We start from the raw sequence: 22,145 nt of genomic DNA on the forward strand, positions 1-22,145 counted from the left end.
TTTTCAGTCCCCCAGATACAAGATGTTGACCAAAGATGCAAAAATGGAGAGGTCAGCTTGATTCGTTTGTTTGCGCCATAGTTTGAACTCAAATTATCTGATTGAATTCTTTAACATAGTTTGCTTTTCCAACAGGATGCCTCTCAAAACTGGCATGGCAAAACCCAACAAGAACTGGAAGTACCTCAGTCGAGAAGCTGCCGTTCTGGACAGAGAAGACCCCTGCAAGACTTGGGACTCTCCTATCATGCCTCCCAGTTTCCTTGGTCTGACCTTAAACCAGGAGCTGACCCAGAGAAGCCACACTGCTCCAGAGAGAACCAGCATTCGTATATATTACAGCCCACCATCAGCAAAAAGGATCCAAATGAGCTCTCCGATAGCAGCAGAGGAGGAAGCGCTTAAGGAGAGCCAGGAACCACATTTCAATGCTGTTTCCTGTGGCCTTGTAAACCAAGACTGGGCCGCTGCGTATGAAAACTGGCTGGGTAGCCTGCCGTTTGACTGCCAAAGTTTGATGGAGAGAGATTCGAAGGCTGTCATCAGTTCTACATCCTCCTCTGGTCTTCAGACCTCCAGTATGACATCCCCTTCACGCTTGGCTTTCAATAACTTGGACGTCTCAGCCAACCTGAGTGATGACATGAAGGAAATCACAGCCAGTGTGCTGCAAACCTCCCAATCCAGCCCTCTGGAGAGGAAAAGAGCAAAGGATTTTGGGAGCAGTATGGTAAGTGTTGTGAGTATAGGAACGCAAACTCAATCCCAACCACAGGTGACCACAGTTGGGCTACAAACCGATGGTCCTCGATGTCTTCATGCTGCGAAGCACTGGTCGCCCCGAGTGACCTCATTTGTATCTTCAAGAACCCCGCAGACATCAGTGTCACTGGAAAGGGTCCCTGGTCCAGCAGATCGGTTTCAACCACAGACCACCTCGCCAAAAATACAACGCAGACACTCTGCATCCTCTCCGTTTTCCTCTAAGTCTTCCTCTTCCACATCCCCCTCATCCTCTTCCTCTTTCACCACATCCTCTTTGTCCCCCTCCTCATCTCCGAGCGCCTCCTCCAGGCTAGATTATGGAGCAAAAGAGCGTGGTTTGTGGGCTCTGCCGCAACGTGCTTCGACACCTAGCAGGCCGAGTTCAGTATCAGTGCAGGGCAGCGATAAACATGGTGGCCGTAAAAATGTAGGCGTTCACAAATATGGTCTGGTCCATGAGTTTCTGCGCAATGTCTGTGGTCGAGGAGAAAAGACCAACCCGGAGATGGAGAAAGCGCCAGCAGCTCGTAGGGATCACATCGGTCTGGTGGGTTCAAAGAAATCCGAGCATCCCCCATCTCGTATACCAGCAGTGCCACTGGTCAGAAACGACAGCATCACCAAAATTGTGAACCGCAGATTTATGAAACAAAGCCAAAAAGAGGAGACGGTGTGTCAGAGCCAGATCCAAACTCAGCGCCAAATCGACAGGGGTTCAGTCAGAAAGAACAAGGGCTTGGAGGTTAGTAGCAAAGTTTAACCCATTCAATAACAAAAAACTAAACTGAAGGTGTTGAGGGAGTAATATTTCAGTGAGACTAAAATGATTGCAAAAATAATAAGTGCGACAGTCATTTGAAATCTTGTCACTCTGGAAACACTCTATGTGTCCATATGCGGTTTTGTCAGGAACTAATGATTCTTATGTATCAACACTTTTAGCAAGTCTGAGATTCACCAAATGGCCTCGGACTCACTTGTTAGTCACTGTTTGAATCAGACTTGCTCAGAGCCGTTATTGAGTTCACAAAACTCACTTCCTCAATAAAAGTTATTTCTTGGTATGTTATGTATAGATTTGTGAGTCAATCTGTTAACTGGCTGGTTATCAATATGACATATCCATGTGTATTTTAAAGATACATATTACATATTTTACATAGTTGTTTTATTTTTAACAAGCAGAAATATTCTTTTAAAACAATGATATACTGTATAAAGTATATGGGACACATACAATCAGGAGGATCAAATTGGAACTCATTTTTATTAAATACAACTAGAAAATATACATTATTACTATTTTGCAAAGTCTTTGTCTTAATGTCACATGATTTGTTATAATGCTGAGCGTATCTCCTAACTCTTTGCTGTCTCTTTGCCAGGATGGAGCCTGTGACTGCAGCTCACGCGCTTTGACATCCTGTTTTGCTCGACCCTCACAAAAAAACCTCCGGCACATTCACAGTCAAAACAAGCCCCGCCCACACGAACACCCCCTATCCCGTGGTAAAGGTGATTCTCTTCCTTAATGGGACTGACACCATGACACTTCTGGGATCTACAGGCTTGCATGGACAGATTTCTTCAGAACTGGAATGCCCATCATTCATACATTTCTACATATTCCCCACACCTTTTGTGTTTGGCTAAATTGATTATGCCTTCAGTTCCATTTTAGCGTGTTATAATCCATTCCAAAATCTTTCACTCAAAATCAGCGTAAAAAACATGAAAAAGGTTTGCAGATGCCTTCTGGGACTGGGGTTAGGGAAATGTCTCCAGGCTAAGTTACTGGCTTTAATATTTGTTTAAAAAATTTACATTTAATAGAGAAACTAAATGGGGCTTGTACAGAATTAATCATGTTGTTATTGTGCTGAAGTTCCCAATTCCAGCAAGATCCAGTTTTTACTTTCTAGATCCTTGATGAACTTTACTTTGTTAAATTTTAAATAAATATAATTATGCAACATATCTTAAAACAATGTATGATTTATTATTCTTTTTTTTATATAATATTTTATGCATAATAGAATGTGTGTAGAAACATTATTGTTTAAATGTTTTTAGATGCCTTTATGAATGTGACCTGTTTCTAATAGTTGTCTTAAATGTAACATGACCTGTGTTTAATATCGGCAAACAACCGATGTGGGGCCCAAGCACCTTAATCAGAGATTAGGTTTGTGAATTGTAGCTATTTGAAATGTGACACTTTGTATGGCATGTTAATAAATGCAGATCCATGTCATTGTATTAGTCCCCTATTACTGTGATTTGAAGATATGTCATCCTAATAATGATATTTCAGGTTTCACTCTTTAACTGCCCCTAGCCACAATGTGTTACTTAGTTTTAAATTTGCATGACTTTTAATTCCATGAAACAATATATAGAGGTATGCAATTAAACAAACACCCTGATTTGTCAGAAAAAATTGTCCGTTTTTCTCTGCTTCTCTATTTAACTCAGTTTTCATTTTAGGGGAAGTCTTTGTGATAGCTGCTTATTCACATTTTCTTGAGACTAAAATGCACACAATCACTCTTAGATGTTCTGAAGTAGGCTTTTTGTATAACTGTGTATATCGACATGTCGTATAAACGCACGATAAGTTAATTTAATTTTAATCGATAGCCATGCAGTTGTGTCAGACGTAACCGTTCTACAGAGGTGTTAACGATTTTTTAGATTCGTGTATTTGTAGCGTCCCCTAGTGGGTAGACAGTGACACAACAGCATGAGCGAGCCATGTGTCCATATTTAGTTTATACATATTAATTACATATAATATAAACAATTTATTAAATAGCTATTTTATCCATACCTTTAAGGTATATGCATATAGAAAAAAAATCAAATTAACTTACAATGAGAAATAAAAAGTGTGACAACTAACTCAATTCCCAGCTCACGTAGGGTAAAATAATCGTTTTTGTAACACTGCATATTTAGTCTATATGGTGGAACATTTGTTAATGTTTTATGTAGACTAGTCCAGGGGTTTTCAAACTGAGTTCCGAGGATCCCTGCTGCCCCCGTGCGTGGGCTGGGTGGTCCGTAGAAAAGTTGAAAGAAAAACAATATAAAAATGTACGTGTAAAAATAAATAAATAAATATATATATAATTATCAATTAGTACAGCACTATGAGTAGAAAAACAACGTAATATAACTAAATACAATCTAAAAATGTTCTAAAATATAGGCTATATATTTAGAATATTAATTTTACAGTTTAATTTGGGGGGCTTTATTCGAGAAAATATAGATGCCCTTTTACAATTTATGCTTACATTTTCAAAACTTTGCCTCTTTTTTTCAAAACTTTACACACAAATCCAAGCAATGCACACACAAAATGCCTCACGTCTCTTGCAAAATGAAGCACTGCATTCACAATATCACAAACACATCTCAAAAGCAAACATTTGTCTTACATTGCAAACACCTGCGCCATAAGACATTTTTAGATATATCATATAGCCTACACACAGTTATTCAAAACCTAAAGCTCTTCTGTCATGAGCTCCTATGTACATTTCTGTACAAGATTGAAAGTAACTGGCAGAGAGAGTAACTGGCACGAAAGCAAGATCGAAACCATTTTTTGCTTTTTTTACTGTAAGCATTTGTGGTTGTGAATACAGTATTACACAGTACAAAAGAAAATAAATACATCAACCACGTGTAGATGTGTATTTATAGGCCTATTCTAAAGCCATGATGGGTTGGTTTTAAGTAAAGCAACGAGTGTTTGCACATGTGAGGAGTTCAGTATGAGGCACTTTGATTGGTTGTGTTTGAAAAAGGAAATCAAGACTCTTCCTGTTAGATTTTTGTGCGTTACATAGAGAATTGTGTTTTGCAAAAAGTGTTTTATGAAATTGAGAACTGAGTGAAAGGCCTATGATTTGTGTAGCCTATGGTTTTGCAGGTTTGGTGTGTGGTTCTGGTGTTTGAGTGTCAGGTTTCAGAAGTTGTGTGACCAGTAAAGATTTTGTGTGTAAGCAGTTGAAAAAAAAAACTGTAATATTTAGATGGACGTAAGGTACCTGTCACGAAGCTTCCGTAGCATCAAAGCAATTAAAACTCGTGTTACTGATGTTTTACTGCAAGTTCCAGGTCGGCTTTTATTATGAAAGAACACCCTTCAGACGTCACGCCACTGCACCGCCGCTCACGCGCAGCACTGCGGATACTGAGCGCCGACACGGTGCTGAATTTCGGTCTGTCTCAGAGCCGTGCTGCGGTCATCATGGCTCTCTACCACTATGTCACCCAAGAGCAACGCTCAGGTTTTGATAAATATAAGGTAAGGCCGCTCTTATTCTTTAAAGTGTGTAGGACTTTAGGGTGTCTGCTAGCCGAGCCGTGCTGTTAATGCTATCATGAAGCATGAGGTCTGCCGGTGTGTGCCTCTCTAGAAAGGACAACGGCGGCTTATTGCCACTTTTAAAGAGAAATGGTATATTTTCCCCTCGAATTTGTGGGTTGAAATGATACAACATTTAGTTATTAGTATATATATACATCCAACTCAAAGGTTTTAAGGACATATTAGTGTTATTAACCGGTTAATTCACTGTGTTTCCACAGTGACTTGAAACCGCCGGTGAAAGTAGATCTTCAGTTCTAAACATAGTTTTACCAGCTAAACACGGTGTCCAGTTTTGTTGCAGTTGGTCTACATGCTTTGTTGTCGGTTAGTTTGTACATTGGGTTGAATTGTAAAGGGATGGGCTCCTGGTTCCGCATCTTAACAAGGATCTATGGTGGTAAGGACATCATTTGCATGTGAGACACAAGCTCCCCGTGCTTTCACTTTAATTGTTCGTTGTGTTCATTTGAAATGCAGGTGTTACTGTATTATAGCAGTGTAGTGTCAGAGTCCTCTGATATAATTTACAGAAGAAGAAGCACCTGAAAGGATTGAGATGCAAAGCTCTTTCTTTATCCAATAGTTAACTGCTTGCATAAACCGTATCTGTTTTGTTCATTATTGTAACTTCTTATTCTGTGGGCGTTTGTCTTGGATTATCTGTCTATCTATCTATCTATCTATCTATCTATCTATCTAAAGGCTGTTCTTTTGAACTATTGTTCATAAAACAATCCTGAAAAAATTTATCAAGGTTTTCACACAAATATTAGGCAGCACAACTGTTTTCAACAATGATGATAATGATAAGAAATGTTTCTTGAGCACCAATGTCTTGGATTATCTATCTATCTATCTATCTATCTATCTATCTATCTATCTAAAGGCTGTTCTTTTGAACTATTGTTCATAAAACAATCCTGAAAAAATGTATCAAGGTTTTCACACAAATATTAGGCAGCACAACTGTTTTCAACAATGATGATAATGATAAGAAATGTTTCTTGAGCACCAAATGAACATATTAGAATGATTTCTGAAGGATCATGTGACACTGAAGACTGGAGTAATTATTACTGAAAAATTAGCTTTGCAATCACAGGAATAAATTACATTTGTAAATAATATATTAAAATGGTACACGGTTATTTTAAGTTATAATATTATTTCACAATTAGGGCTGCACAATGAATCGGATTTCTAATCGCGATTACAATTATGGATGCCACAATTACGTAATTGTTCAAAGTCCTCTTATGTTATTCTGCGTGCTTAAGATGCTGTTTTTTTCTTTCTACATGTTATCTTAAGGGTTTTTCCCGTTATTTTAGTTTTAGTATAACAATACAATTCATATTTGTACTTTTTTATAATTTAAAGAAGAAACCAATCCATGTATATTTGACATTTGAGGCTTAATACTATAGAAAAGCACAAAGTTTTTCAGTTAGTGTTTTCAGCTTGGATAACTTCATATAAAAATACGGCATGCAGTTGCATCAAACAATGGTATAAACATGAATCGGATTTCTAATCGCGATTACAATTATGGATGCCACAATTACGTAATTGTTCAAAGTCCTCTTATGTTATTCTGCATGCTTAAGATGCTTTTTTTTTCTTTCTACATGTTATCTTAAGGGTTTTTCCCGTTATTTTAGTTTTAGTATAACAATACAATTCATATTTGTACTTTTTTATAATTTAAAGAAGAAACCAATCCATGTATATTTGACATTTGAGGCTTAATACTATAGAAAAGCACAAAGTTTTTCAGTTAGTGTTTTCAGCTTGGATATCTTCATATAAAAATATGGCATGCAGTTGCATCAAACAATTGTATAAACATCATTCAATGTAAATTGTGATAATCGCAATTACAATTTCAAGGGAATAATCGACAATTATGATTTGTCATAATCGTGCAGCCCTATTCACAATATTACAGTGCCATTATGTGTGTTCAACAGGATCCAACATAATGTGCTTATTTAATTTTATTAATTATAAATGACTTGCTAAAAATGAACAAAATATCTGAAAGATTGTCTCAAACAACTAATAACAGTATTATTGCTTTTGTCTTTTTTTTTTTTGTTATATGTTTTCATAATGCATATATGTTTTTATTATGTGATAATTATTAATTTATAGTCCATGAAATAAACAATTAAATCTTTAATTTTAGGCATCTCTGAAGAGGATCATTTGGTTAAAAGGGTGTGGAACTGAAGGGGTCGAGAGGTTGAATTCCTGGGTGTGACGCAGAGTTTTGTGTATTTCTGAGTGGTTATTTGACAGAGCTTGTGAATGAAAGCGTCTCTGATGCTGTGTGTCTTCTGGTGTAATGTCCTGTTGGCCTGATAAGGTGTGTTTATTTATTGCCAGTGTTTTGGGCTGTTAGTTGTACAGGCTGCTGAGTTGGTATGTGCTATTCTTGCTCTGCATGTTTGCACATACTTGTAGGGGTCATTGAACATACATGACTGCACTCTCATGACTACCGCAGTGCGTTTATTTTACCCCTGTATCTGATCAGGTTATCATTTAGTTTTAATTTCAGCATTTTTGTGTGTATTTAATTAGTGGTTTTGTATACATTATTTTCCTAATTTAATTGGGTTTCTTTTTTATCCTCAAACTGTGTGTTTTTACCTAAGCATTTTGGGCTGAATAAACGTACATTTTAGAAAGCCCATTTTTCAAGGGTTTTGGTTCAGGCCTTCCCAGATCCAGATGTTTTCAAGGCTTCAATAGCCGCCCAATCCCTAAGTGTTAGCTCACACAGTGAACACATGCTGGGGAAGAGGTTGAAAAGTGATCTGCCTTCATCACCACTGAATCATACCACTTACTAATGTGTGCTGTAGTGAAGAGTTTCATATTTGATAGACATTATTACATTCAGGCCATTTTAAATTGCCTCTAGGTTTGAACTTAAGAATTAATTTTCCAGTTGCAGGGCTCGACGGTGCAGAATCTAATTAGAGATTTATTGATATTATGTAGTTGATATTTGAATCATCTCATCTGAAGTTTGTAGACACTGTGCAATATTAGTTGAGACGGCAGAAACACTCTGTTGTTAACACTTTGCGACATTCACACTTCTGGACCTGAGTGTTAATGTGCTGTCTTATTCTGAATATCTTATCTCCCTTTTTTTTTTTTTAACAGTACAGTGCGGTTGACTCCAACCCCCTCTCTATCTACGTCATGCACCCCTTCTGGAACTCAGTCGTGAAGGTGAGAGTCACGACTGTCGTTCTGAATGTTACCAGAATATAAAAGGGCATCCAGTCTCTCTCATCAGATAAAACAATAATTTACTATTATAGATTAATATTTAAATGTACTATTTAAATAATGCATTTATTTTATTTATTTATGTAAGTAGATGCATTAAAATTCAAGGCTGTGAATGACAATCAGCAATATTTTATTAATTTTCATATTTTAAAATTGTATATTAACTATACAATTTTATCAAATTGTAATATTTCGATTTACAATTATTTAATAATTATTTTAAAATTTAGTGTAGCATTTTATTTATTTTTGTAATTAGAAATTAAACATTTTAGGATAGCATTTTATATATTTTTTCATTTATTCATATTGTATATTAAAATGTTTTTATTGCATGTTATTTTGTGTTAAAAGATGTGTTTATGAAAATGTGTTATTTGTCTGTCAATCTTTATAAAAATATTTCGAATCCATGAATGTATAGAGGTATTTTACATGAAAAGAATAACATTACGTTGTGTTTTCCTTTCATTGAATTGCATATATGCAACATTAATGAATGTTCCGTCTGGCTCTGATTACCTGCGAGAAAGATCTGACCATTTGCAGCTTGCTAATTTCTCTCTTTCTCGCTCTGTCTCAGATCTTGCCCACATGGCTTGCCCCAAACCTCATCACATTTACAGGGTTCATGTTCCTGGTACTCACCTTCACCTTGCTGTCCTTTTTCGACTTTGACTTTTATGCCTCAGGTGAGGTCAATAAACTGTGTGTGTATGATTGTTTTGGCTTTGATGCACTAGTGAGAGGGTATTGTGGGTAATGCTCTCTTTCTCAAAGCTTAGAGACTTTAACACATTTGTTATGATTACATCAATAACCAATTAATGATTGTGTAATAAGAAAAAGGTTGTGTAAGTACATTCTTTTTTTATATGACAAGGATCAAGGTCTCACTTCCAGCTCATCATTCTCTCAATTATCAGCTAACCATCTGTTAATACACAGCCACACCTGTACACATAGCAGCTCCCTCATATATACACACTGTACATTCAGTGTTGTGGAGTAAATAATTAAAACAAGTTCTGCTTTCAAAAAAAGAGTGTTAGTGCTAGTAACAAATCTGATTCCATTAGGTAGTAATGAAGACAAAACATTTTGAAGTCATAGTGTTTTTCACTGATATGTAGCATTGAAAAGTTAAATTAATTCTTCATTAATGAAATAAAAATGTAGGTATTTTTATGGGTGTATTTTATAGCAATTCATTTAGTTTAATGCTGCGGTTTACTATTTTTGGACTTATTTTAAGTGATATAAATTATTACATTACATAATTAATTGAGCACATTGTTTATGTTATGTATTGTATGTATGTTTCATTTTTAATGTCATTTGTTGTGCAATTTATTGTATATTTTCAAGTTTAATGCTGTTATCCTAATTGAGATTGTACCTACTCACAAATGGCTTTGATTATTTCGTGGGTGTTGTTTTGTGGCACAGGGGAAGGCCATACACATGTGCCAAGCTGGGTGTGGATAGCTGCTGGTTTGTTCAATTTTCTGGCCTATACCTTAGGTAAGGTTTTTTTTTTTTAAATGGTACTAATCTTCTGTCAGCTAGTGGTCTTAATCTTTCTGAATCATTTTGCAAAATCAATTTATTCGTGTGTAAGTCACATTTTTGCTAATAGAGTAAAAAGATTGTTCAAGTTGTTGTTCAGAACATTCACAATTCTCATTAACACCGCAAATACCTGTATGATATTGAACACACTCCTTTATTTAAAAAGCTAAACATGAGCTAATTAAAATAATGGCATTTGATCTTAAAATGAACAAAATGCTTATGGAGCTGTGCATTTCAGTAGAATTGTTTGATTAATATTATCAGCAAAATGGACCATATGTGACCCTGGACCACAAAACCAGTCTTAAGTCACTGGGGTATATTTGTAGCAATAGCCAAAAATACATTGTATGGGTCAAAATTATTGATTTTTATTTTATGGCAAAAATCATTAGGACATTAAGTAAAGATCATGTTCCATAAAGATATTTTGTAAATTTCCTACTGTAAATATATAAAAACTTAATTTTTGATTAGTAATATGCATTACTAAGAACTTAATTTGGACAACTTTAAAGGCGATTTTCTCAATATTCTGATTTTTTTTTTTTTTTTTGCACCCTCAGATTCCAGATATTCAAATAGTTGTATCTCGGCCAAATCCTATCATAACAACCCATACATCAATGGAAAGCTTATTTATTCAGCTCTGAGATGGTGTATAAATCTAAATTTCAGAAAATTGACTCTTATGACTGGTTTTGTTGTCCAGGGTCACATATTAGGTGTGTTAGGATTGATTTATACTAGAGCCTAATGCATTGATTTTGACATGCATCTTATTTTTAGTCCCACATGTGTACATTTATAAACCTACTGACGTGTGCTGTATACTTTTTAATAACTCACTAGCCCTTTAACCAAGAAGGATATTTGACCGTAATACAGCCACATAAGACACATTTGCACATGAAAATATGAACACTCAGCAAATTTGCAGAGGCTTGCTTTTTAACACTAGTTTTTTAAGGGAAGAGCTGTGAACATTATGTCTAGGATCCAGAGAATTTCTGAAACATTGTGAATGTGAGCAAGATTGGAAACTTGGAGATTGTTTGTGTGGGAATGTGTGTATGCTTGCATATATGACTTTGAAATATATTTTGTTGTGTGTGTACATGCAGATGGTGTGGACGGCAAACAGGCTCGGAGAACAAACTCCAGCACTCCGCTGGGTGAGCTGTTTGACCACGGCCTGGACAGCTGGGCATGTGTGTTCTTCGTCGCTACAGTGTACTCTGTCTTCGGACGGAGTGAGACGGGCGTCGGAGTGGTGACGCTGTATTATCTGTTATGGGTCGTCCTGTTTTCCTTCATACTGTCCCACTGGGAGAAGTACAACACTGGGATTTTGTTCTTGCCCTGGGGCTACGACATCAGTCAAGTGGTAATTTATTACCTAAAGATAAGCTCATGAAAAGAATTTTTTTTTTTATAAACTATTAAAATATAGCCAAACTATATATAATGCAATATTAATATTATATTAGTAATATGTAATATTATACTAAAATATACTAATGTATTTTAATAAAATTCCAAAGTCTTGAGATTTTTAAAAAATTATAAAAAATACAGCAATATTGTGAAATATTACTATTTAAAATAATTGTTCCGTATGTATGTATATATATATATATGTATGTATATACATATACATACACACACACACACACATATATATATACACACACACATATATATATATACTGTATATACACCCACACATATGTGTATGTATGTATGTGTATATATATATATATATATATATATATTTGTTTTTCCAGAAAGTTAGTTATTTTGAAATATAAATCTTTTGTGACATTATAAAAGTTTTTGTCATTTTGTAAACAATGGAATGAATCTTTGATGAATAAAATAATTAATTTTAAGTATTAAGTAAAAAAAGAAATCATACTGACCCCAAACATTTGAGCAGTGGTGTATTTTAAAATATGAAATAAAAAAATTATTGAGGGTAGAATTTAGACGTAATTCTGTACGTCACACAGCACATGGAAACTTTAGTGATACTTGAATGGAAATACATTTTACAGTTTGTATTAATTAATGTCTTTGTTTCCATCTCTATACCAGACTATCTCTGTCGTGTACATAGTAACAGCGGTGGTTGGTGTGGAAACATGGTACAAACCTGTTATTGGGAATGTTCATTACAGAAATCTCTTCACTGTTATGATTGTTGGTGAGTGAACTCTGCCCTGTCATTGGCAGTTAATACTTACAATACTTCAAATGCTGCGTTTTCATTCGCTTTTAGGCCAAACTTGCAAATTAAAGGATTATCTGATTTCCTCATTCATTTTTTTTTTTAAACAGGTTGTTTATTTGTTGTAACACTGCCAATGAGCCTCTACAATGTATTTAAGTAAGTTTCATTCCAGGCCTCTTGTGCCTTGGACTACATAAAAATGACTCGTACTGTGTAGCTTACTGATTCTCTATTAAATATTGTATGCTTTGGAACAGGGATATTTGTTCTCACTCTTTCTCTCTGTATTATTATAGGGCGTACCGTAATAACACCCTGAAGCACAGTTCGGTGTATGAGGCCTTGTTGCCGTTTTTCTCTCCCGTCCTCCTGTTTGTGCTGTCTACACTGTGGATCAGTCTCTCTCCTACAGACATCATTGAGAAGCAACCCAGAATCTTTTATCTCATGGTGGGAACAGCCTTCTCCAATGTTACTGTGAGTGTACTCGGTCCACTAGCTCTCTGCTGTAGATAAACAAGTTGTGCAGCCATGACAATGGATGTCTTTCAGTTCCATTTGAAACATCTTGTCAGATGTCTGCTCCTGACATGTTCTCTCTCTCTCTCTCTCTCTCTCTCTCTCTCTCTCTCAGTGCAAGCTCATTGTATGCCAGATGAGTAATACTCGATGCAAGCCACTGAGTTTGTTGTTGTTGCCGATGACAGCGGTGGTGTTGCTAGTGATATCTGGGACTTTGCAGAATGGTGAAATTATCATCCTTTACATATGGACCGCTGTAGTCATCCTCACTCACATTCACTATGGAGTATCAGTTGTGAGTAAAGACACACAAAACTGTTCATTAGTCATGAAGAATCTTTTAATTTACCTTAAGATGGTTATATATTAAAATAATAATAATTGTATGTGTATATGTATGTGTGTGTATGTATGTACAGGTGCATCTCAATAAATTAGAATGTCGTGGAAAAGTTCATTTATTTCAGTAATTCAACTCAAATTGTGAAACTTGTGTATTAAATAAATTCATTGCACACAGACTGAAGTAGTTTAAGTCTTTGGTTCTTTTAATTGTGGTGATTTTGGCTCACATTTAACAAAAACCCACCAATTCACTATCTCAACAAATTAGAATATGGTGACATGCTAATCAACTCAAAACACCTCCAAAGGTTTCCTGAGCCTTAAAAAAATGGTCTCTCAGTTTGGTTCACTAGGCTACACAATCATGAGGCTCTGCAAGGAGGAATGGCAGAGGATCCCCAACTCCAGGTGTGAAAAACTTGTTGCATCTTTCCCAAAAAGACTCATGGCTGTATTAGATCAAAAGGGTGCTTCTACTAAATACTGAGCAAAGGGTCTGAATACTTAGGACCATGTGATATTTCAGTTTTTCTTTTTTAATAAATCTGCAAAAATGTCAACAATTCTGTGTTTTTCTGTCAATATGGGGTGCTGTGTGTACATTAATGAGGAAAAAAAATTTACTTAAAGGATTTTAGCAAATGGCTGCAATATAACAAAGAGTGAAAAATTTAAGGGGGTCTGAATACTTTCCGTACCCACTGTATATAACTATCCTAACTATTTATTCAAACTATCCTTTATTCAACTTTTTGATATGTTATATAATAAATATGATGTAATTATCTTTTGCAACAGTCATATTCTTATGCACAAGCACACTTAAATATTTCTCATTATGAAGAATATTACTTCTATATTACTTCTGTCTCCCTGTGCAGGTGAAGCAGCTGAGTGATCATTTTAACATATACGCTTTCTCACTAAAGAAACCCAATTCGGACTGACAAGACGAGGAGAAAATCGGCCTGAAGGCTGCTGAGGTTTAAGCAAACTCAGCATGCTCTTCAGCTAGCCGACTCTCACCAATCACCAAGGATACACAGCTAACAACAGGAAACCAAATTGTACTGACTAAATGCGCCGCCTTATTCTGAGGATGCTGCTCAATCAACAAATGAATGGAGCTGCACCACAGGGTCCACTGATCCCTGAGGCAGAGCTGCACCACAGGGCCCACTGTGCCCAGAGGTGAAGCTGCACCATAGGACATATTGGGCTCAGACACACAGTTACACCATGGGACTCAATAGCTCAGAAAAACAGGACCCATTGAGCCCAGGACCTACAGTGCCTCGACTTGCAGCTGTGTAACAGAGCCTATTCCTCTCAGAAAGAGCTGTATCGTGTTGCTCGCTCCGAGCCGAGCCGTTTGGTTGTCTGGTATCCGTGAAGCTGGGGATTTTGCTTGTTTCCTAAGGAAATGTGCTTTTCAGCTGAGATACTAGGACCCTTGAACGGTTAATCTCACTTACATGCTGTCAGATGAGTCATGCGCAAACCACATGATGATGAATACACACATATGATGTGATGAATGTCTTCAGCTTATTCGATTTGAAGATTTTATTTACATTTAACCACATGATGATGAATACACACATATGATGTGATGAATGTCTTTAGCTTATTCGATTTGAAGATTTTATTTACATTTAATTTGGCCGCAATTGCTCAATTTGGGGATTTTTATTAATTTTTTTTCCAATAAGAGGCATTATTTAATTGTTTCTATAATGGTCAGTATAAGCCAACTGAAAAGAGTCTAATTTTCAGTTAATATGAAACTTATATGTATGAGGGAACAGGGATGTTAGATGCTTATTTAAATCTATGGTGCTTTTGCTGATCTCTACAATTATACAAAATTGTAATAATGACATAAGACAAATTTAAACAACCACAAATAGTTATCTATAATATCACACAGCTCAAACCACAACCTCATCTGACCAACTGAATTTGTATAACTCCTTTAACTGGGATATTTGTTTGTTTTTGTTTCCTTTTTACATTGGTGATGGTGTGGCCACGTGCCGATTTTCAGTTTCTTCCGGTTCTCTCTTTGTTTGCTTCACTAGTCGACTTTTATTGAGTTTATTTGTGCTTGAATGAAGAGTGCGCTTCAAACCCTGACCAGGAGAGGGTGCACTTGGAGTGAGCGAGTCAAACCTCGCTCCGTCTATAAACACGATAAAAGCACTAGTCTGTGTGCCATCGACATGTCCGTTAAACCTGCAGGTGTCATGGCCTGCATCAAGCTCATTCCAGCATTTAGGCTGTTTTTTTTTTTGTTCTTTTGTTTTGTTTACGTATCTTACTTTCTGTTTGGTGGACTGAGGGCTTATATACCGGTAATAGGATTTTTATTTTTTTATTTCACTAGTTGTCTGAAGTGTGTTGTGTGAGTTGAATGTATGTGTAAATATATGGATGAGTGAGTGTATTGAGTTTATTTGTGCTTGAATGAAGAGTGCGCTTCAAACCCTGACCAGGAGAGGGTGCACTTGGAGTGAGCGAGTCAAACCTCGCTCCGTCTATAAACACGATAAAAGCACTAGTCTGTGTGCCATCGACATGTCCGTTAAACCTGCAGGTGTCATGGCCTGCATCAAGCTCATTCCAGCATTTAGGCTGTTTTTTTTTTTTGTTCTTTTGTTTTGTTTACGTATCTTACTTTCTGTTTGGTGGACTGAGGGCTTATATACCGGTAATAGGATTTTTATTTTTTTATTTCACTAGTTGTGTTGTGTGAGTTGAATGTATGTGTAAATATATGGATGAGTGAGTGTGTATGTGCATATGTATATATCTATGTTTTACACTTATACACTCACTCTGGAACCTCATACCTCCATATGTCCTGTTTCTCTGAGATGAGACCTGATCGATTGATGTTTAAACATGTACAGTCTATTCATGTTGTTGTAACATAGTATTGTTGTTCATCTTTTATTATTTTATCTTCATAATGTAATGGGATGTGTATGTCTTAACCTCCAAATACCTTCTGTTTCACATGAATTGAGAAATGACATGGATAAAGAACTTGCATAATTTAACTGCTATATCCTAAGTAAAGTCATTATGTCAGTATCTAATTATTGTCCAGGAATATATTTGTTAAAGAATGTGTGATGACACTCATTTCTAAGGGCACTCCTGCAAAATTTAGATCAGAAAGCTTTTAGCCAGCAGATGGCGCTTTTTTTCTTTTTATGCAGTAGAACGTCATATTTTTGCATAGAGTGATGGTAGTGCCTCTGAGGGTCAAATTCACTTCGCAAATCAGCACATTTTAAGTGTTTTAGTGCACAGAATATCAGAGGAGGCTGTTGTCAGTGTGGCTGCTTGATGTGTTTTGTTTGTCACTATTATCATCCTTTTTAAACTAAACATCCCTCTTAAATGTGACTGTTTTGGTTGCAGGAGGACTCTTATCAAGTGCTGTATAACTGGATTTGTGTGATGCTTTGAAGAACAAGCTAATGTAACTTTTTTTTTTTTATTTAAAGGGGAACGTCATATTTTTGCATAGAGTGATGGTAGTGCCTCTGAGGGTCAAATTCACTTCGCAAATCAGCACATTTTAAGTGTTTTAGTGCACAGAATATCAGAGGAGGCTGTTGTCAGTGTGGCTGCTTGATGTGTTTTGTTTGTCACCATTATCATCCTTTTTAAACTAAACATCCCTCTTAAATGTGACTGTTTTGGTTGCAGGAGGACTCTTTATCAAGTGCTGTATAACTGGATTTGTGTGATGCTTTGAAGAACAAGCTAATGTAACTTTTTTTTTTTATTTAAAGGGGGGGGTGAAACCTCTCAAACTTCTCCATATTGTAAAACAAAATCCAGCCATGTTGTAACATTATCTTGTTGTGCTGCCCCATTAAATGTAAGTGTATCCACAGTATCATTTTGTCCTATTGCAGATTTTGACACCCCAGTCCCAGGACAGGCAGGATTTCACTCAGAGGCACAGTACATCATCTGTGTTTCAGGTACTGAATAGTGCACCACCAATGTTTTGTTTCATGGAATTAACCCTTATTGTGAAAGATAATACCATTGCATTGCACATTTTGGTAATTTTTCTTTAATGCACATAATATATATATATATTTAATGTAAAAAGTAGTTTTGAGAGAACCAAGTAGACATTGTGCCCTTTCGCCCCATTCAGGAGTTCCCCAACTTTTTTGTCAGCCAAACCCCTTAGACTTAAAATATTTATTTGGTGAACGCTCAGTAATTGAACAATCTTGCATTAACTTATGTTGGTTAATGACCAAACATAAAACATTTAGTGTTTTTAAGCGAATGTTTTATTTTCAACATTATTTACAAAATTAACATTTTTACATTAAATTTACATTTATTTGCAAAACTTTTTCGTTATATTGCCATTTGAACTTGTGATATGATTAACTTTCATAGATGGACTTTAAAGTGGACTCAAACCTCAATTTAGTTGTGATTCAGTCCATATTATTCACACTTGTGTTTTTAGGAACCAAACTATTAACAATAATAGTTCATTTTTATCAACAGTAATGTATTTCTGTCTTCAGTGTTTTATGAGTTTAAATTGCAATACTGTAAATACATTTAAAAAATGTGATACTATTACAATGTTTTATTTTACACATTAATGTCTCAAGTTCTTCTTTCAAACCTTCAAACTCTTTAATGTTTCACATTGCAGCTTTTTATTTCAGCAGAATACTGGTGAAATGCTGTAAACCTCTATCTAAAAATGTTGGAAATTGTGTACATTGTGCTTCCAAATGCACGTTAAACTCAGCACATGCAGAGATGAAGTTTGCTTCATTTACTGTGAACCTAGCTGCTCTGAGAGACACTGAAAACATCACGAGCTGCTGGATTATACAATAGCCTTATAACCGTTGTGAAATTTTGCAAGTATATGTGTGCTTTGACTTTTGAAAAGAAAAGAAAAGGACAGTGCATGTGGCCAAGTATGGTGTCCGACTCTTAAACGTTAGGCCATGATTGCCCCCCCCCCCCAGCAATCTAGGTAAAATTAGTTTATATTATGTCTGATTAGCTCTTTGATGTTCTGTGAAGTTTCATGATCCTGAGATATTTACATTTATGCATTTAGTAGAAGCTAGATGCATAACTGTAAATGCACGTTAGTCTAATGATTCTGGGATGCGTTTACACCACATGTAAATCATTTGGACTAGTTCTCTTGTGTGTATAATATAAATACACGCACAGAGAGTGATGCAGTCCAGAGTGACAGTTTTTATAATGCTTTGTTTTAAACCATATTTAGTAACCATATCTATAATTGAATTGCTTTAACACCCGTGTTGCAGTGTTATCAGTCGGGATAGTCCTGGTCCTTAACTGACAGTTAATGGGAGGCTGCATGAATTAAACAACGACAGCGTCAGTGTCAGTGTAATGTTCCTGGAGCGCAGTTCGTTTTGTGCGTGGCTGACCCGGTGCCTCGAGCGGGACCGGGAGAGCGCGCTCAATAATGCATGTACGTCTTTAGAAACCGGAGAAGGCCGGTGTAGAGCCGTTATTTCCTGGGAAACGCGAGTCAGGCGAGGTGCTGACTGTCCAGCCTCTGACGCACCTCAAGTTACACAGAGAAGACGTGTTTCCCGCCTCGTGCGCTAATGCATGTAGCTTTGCAAAGTTTTACCTGGGTTACTGTTAGCCTGTGGTGGCACTTCTGCTTCACCCAGAAGCCCCGGCACTCAACTTTTATTCAACCCGGGATTAACGGCGCGTACATCAGTGACGATAAACTCCAGGTACGGTTTAAACGCCGCGCGACCCTTCAGTTCACCAAAACACCACGTGGACCTTTAAAATTCTCGCGCTATTTGATCGCGCCGGTGTTTGCTAAACAAGATATGCTGTTTAACATAGTTACTTCATGCCTGTCAACCCTCCCGTTTTTCCCGAGATTCTCCCGTATTTTACCATTCTATCCCGCTATCAATATTTTCCCGTATTTTTAATCTTTCTATTAAAAAAATCCCACTGGGCGTAGGCTATTTACATTCGCTTCCGGTAAAACTCCCATAATTTGTATGGGCCAAACCTCATTATATGAATAATCACTGCAACAAATTCCAAGGTTGTACAGTTGCCAGATCTTGTATGAAGCGCATCTTTCTCACACGACCCCGACGCATACAAATTTCAACCCATTTGTCCCCTCAACTTGGCAACCTACAGCCCAGCGATGCTATTGATATCTGCGCAGGGTAGAGATGGGAGAAGACTCGGGTGGTGCTCCAGTGGGGAAAAAACTAAACTAAGTCAGGTGCTGTGCGGCTTTGTTCACTGCAGTTACCGCGGAAACGACTATATTCCTGGTGAAAAGCGCCACCTGCTGGCTGAGAATGAATTTGCATTTTAGACCAAAGCCAAAAACGACCCTTATTTTTACGCAGAAAACACGCAGTTGTAAATGTGAACTGGTGTTCACCTACCCAAATGTTGACAGGTATGAGTTACTTATCAAATTAGACATTCATTGAGGCATTTAAGTCTAGATTATTATACATTTTGTCTCACAGAATTGTTTAAAATCTTGATATGCAGGCCTGAAAAGTCATGGGAAAAGGCTATTATTAATTATTTCTAATTATATTCAAAGAAAAATACGTAGAAAACGTTAGTCAGACCAGTAAACAAACTCTTGGGAAAGTAGCCTAAGTCCAGTCTATAATGTCCCAGTTTGACTAATGATTTATTATATTTGGTGTTAGGCAAGTTTAGGCTTGTTTAAGGCAAGATTGGGCTTCACGGGTTCCTGGTCACATTGACACACGCCACTGGATAAATTGTTATTAACATTCCTGAAGCTCAAACAGTAGAACATGGCGCTTGCAACGCCAAGGTCGTGGTTCAATTCCCAGAAAAAGCACAAAATTATAAAAAAATAAAAGTAATGTATACTTTAAATGTAATGTGAGTTGCTTTGGATAAAATCATATGTCAAATTAATTGACTGCAAATGCAACTCTCTCCGTGGAATAAGAATAAGAGATGGGACGGGTCTATGTTCTGTTCCTGGCTGTCTCGTGGGTTTAATACATTGACATGATCTTCCCACGGAACTGAGGTGATGTGCCACTTCATCACTGGGTTGCTTGGTACAGTAAGATACCCCTGTAGCGTCCTTCTAGTTAAGTCACTGAGGTGGTACATATTAGTTCTTCTCTATGGTGTTTAATTAAAGCGGAGACAGATGGGATTGTCTTGGAGGTAATGGTAGCACCCTGGTAATGTCCAGACATTAGGTCATTGGTCTATTTGAGGTCAGACCACTGCTTGATGTATTGCTGGACATGTTCACATACTTGGACATGTAAGATACAGTTAAAATGAAAGTTACTGCATTATATTGCAAAATATTCAACCAAGTGACATTTATTTTATAGAAATGTATTTCAATCACTCATAAAAAAGAAAGCTGGCATGTTCTACATTATAAAACAACAGACATATTGTTTAAAATGAATAATGAAATGCATATGAACAATTTGTAGTTGTAAAAGATTAATAGGTCAAAGATGTTCCGTCATATTAAATGCAATAAACACCTGTATGAATTTGAGGAGAATTGACATCATACACTACCCTTCAAATGTTTGAGGTCAGTAAGTTGTTTTTTTTAAAGAAATTAATACTTTTATTCAGCAAGGATGCATTAAATTGATCAAAGTGACAGTAAAGACAATTTCACAAAAGCAGTTTTCAACATTGATAATTATAAATTTGAACATTTCATTCTTGAGAACAAAATCAGCATAATGGAATGATTTCTGAAGGATGTGACACTGACGACTGGAGTAATGGCTGCAGAAAATTCACAGGAATAAACATTTTAAAAGAAATTCAAATATAAAAGTTATTTTTAACCTTAATAATAGTTTTAACAATTACTGGGGTTTTTTTGGTTTTTTTTAATCATCCTTTTTTTCAATAAAACTTTTTTGGATGGTAGTGTACATTTACTAAAAATCATCTTGACCTCAAAATGGGTTAAAAGTATTTTTTCAAAAAGGCTAGAAATGTGAAGTTAATTTGGAGAAAAGAGCCGCATTTGTTTGCAGATGCCACTTGGTTGTGTTATGTCATTACCTAATGCAATCAAATTCATGCAAAACTGTTGAAAAAAAGCTGGATTATATAATCGCAGGATACTTGAGTGTCTGACTTGGCTCTTTGGGAACTATGTGGTTACAAGTCTGATTTGAGGTGCAGACATGCCACACTCACTTCGGCTCAATCTCTCTCCAGCACACATATCTATACACGCACACACAAAGGCCAAGCCCCCTCGGCACCATATCGTGTACCAAAACAAAGTGTTCATAATTCATGAGCTCCTCACCAGCTGAAAAGAGGGAAAGATTCCCTTACATGTCCATTATTCAAAACCCTTCTGGCCATAGACGAGCACTCCAGTATTGTGTATCCTGTCAATTTATTTGTAAGATAAGTTGTAAAAATGAAAAAAAAAAAGAAACGTACCAAAATTATATTGCCACATTCCTGAATAATAATTTATACATTTATTGTACTGTAAGCATCAAACAAAAAGCTAATATAATACTTCAATTATATTAGCCATATTCCTCACAAGCTGGCTTATGGATCCTCATCCTTTGGCACCGACTGGCATAGTTGAGTGATGCTATTGAGATTCATTCAGAAAGCGAGAAACATGATAGTAGCTTAAAACCTACAATAGGCGTCAGTCAAATCCCAACCAGACAATTAAGTAAGCATCAAGAGTAGTCAAATTGTCCTGGGACCAAGGGATTAGGGTAGGGAAAAGGATGGAGGGCAAGAGGGGAGGTAATGGGATCAAGAGATGTTGATTTAAATATGATAGCATATCGAATCTCACTATTCTTCCTGAAGCAGATAGCGTATTGTCAGTAACTGGCATAATGTTGATTACCACAAATAAATTAGAGTGAGGCACTTACAGTGGAAGGGAATTTAGGGCAA

At 36.4% G+C, this 22,145-nt stretch overlaps 2 protein-coding genes across 2 annotated transcripts; both read left to right on the top strand.

Annotated features, from left to right (window-relative positions):
* Positions 1–2,577, top strand: LOC107571065 (protein SOGA1-like). Its single transcript, XM_016257347.1, has 3 exons — positions 1–51; positions 136–1,507; positions 2,151–2,577. The coding sequence occupies exons 1-3, from the start codon at positions 23–25 to the stop codon at positions 2,295–2,297; spliced, it is 1,548 nt and encodes a 515-aa protein (XP_016112833.1). The 5' UTR covers positions 1–22; the 3' UTR covers positions 2,298–2,577.
* A 2,335-nt stretch (positions 2,578–4,912) lies between these two features.
* selenoi (selenoprotein I) lies at positions 4,913–14,091 on the top strand. Its single transcript, XM_016257358.1, has 10 exons — positions 4,913–5,083; positions 8,327–8,395; positions 9,042–9,150; positions 9,908–9,982; positions 11,158–11,420; positions 12,131–12,239; positions 12,374–12,422; positions 12,563–12,743; positions 12,901–13,083; positions 14,015–14,091. Exons 1-10 carry the CDS (start codon positions 5,027–5,029, stop codon positions 14,078–14,080), a joined length of 1,161 nt encoding a protein of 386 aa, XP_016112844.1. The 5' UTR covers positions 4,913–5,026; the 3' UTR covers positions 14,081–14,091.
* The last annotated feature ends 8,054 nt before the right edge of the window (positions 14,092–22,145 follow it).

This window comes from Sinocyclocheilus grahami, unplaced genomic scaffold (assembly GCF_001515645.1).
Source record: "Sinocyclocheilus grahami isolate Dianchi unplaced genomic scaffold, SAMN03320097.WGS_v1.1 scaffold29.1, whole genome shotgun sequence".
Lineage (NCBI taxonomy): Eukaryota > Metazoa > Chordata > Actinopteri > Cypriniformes > Cyprinidae > Sinocyclocheilus > Sinocyclocheilus grahami.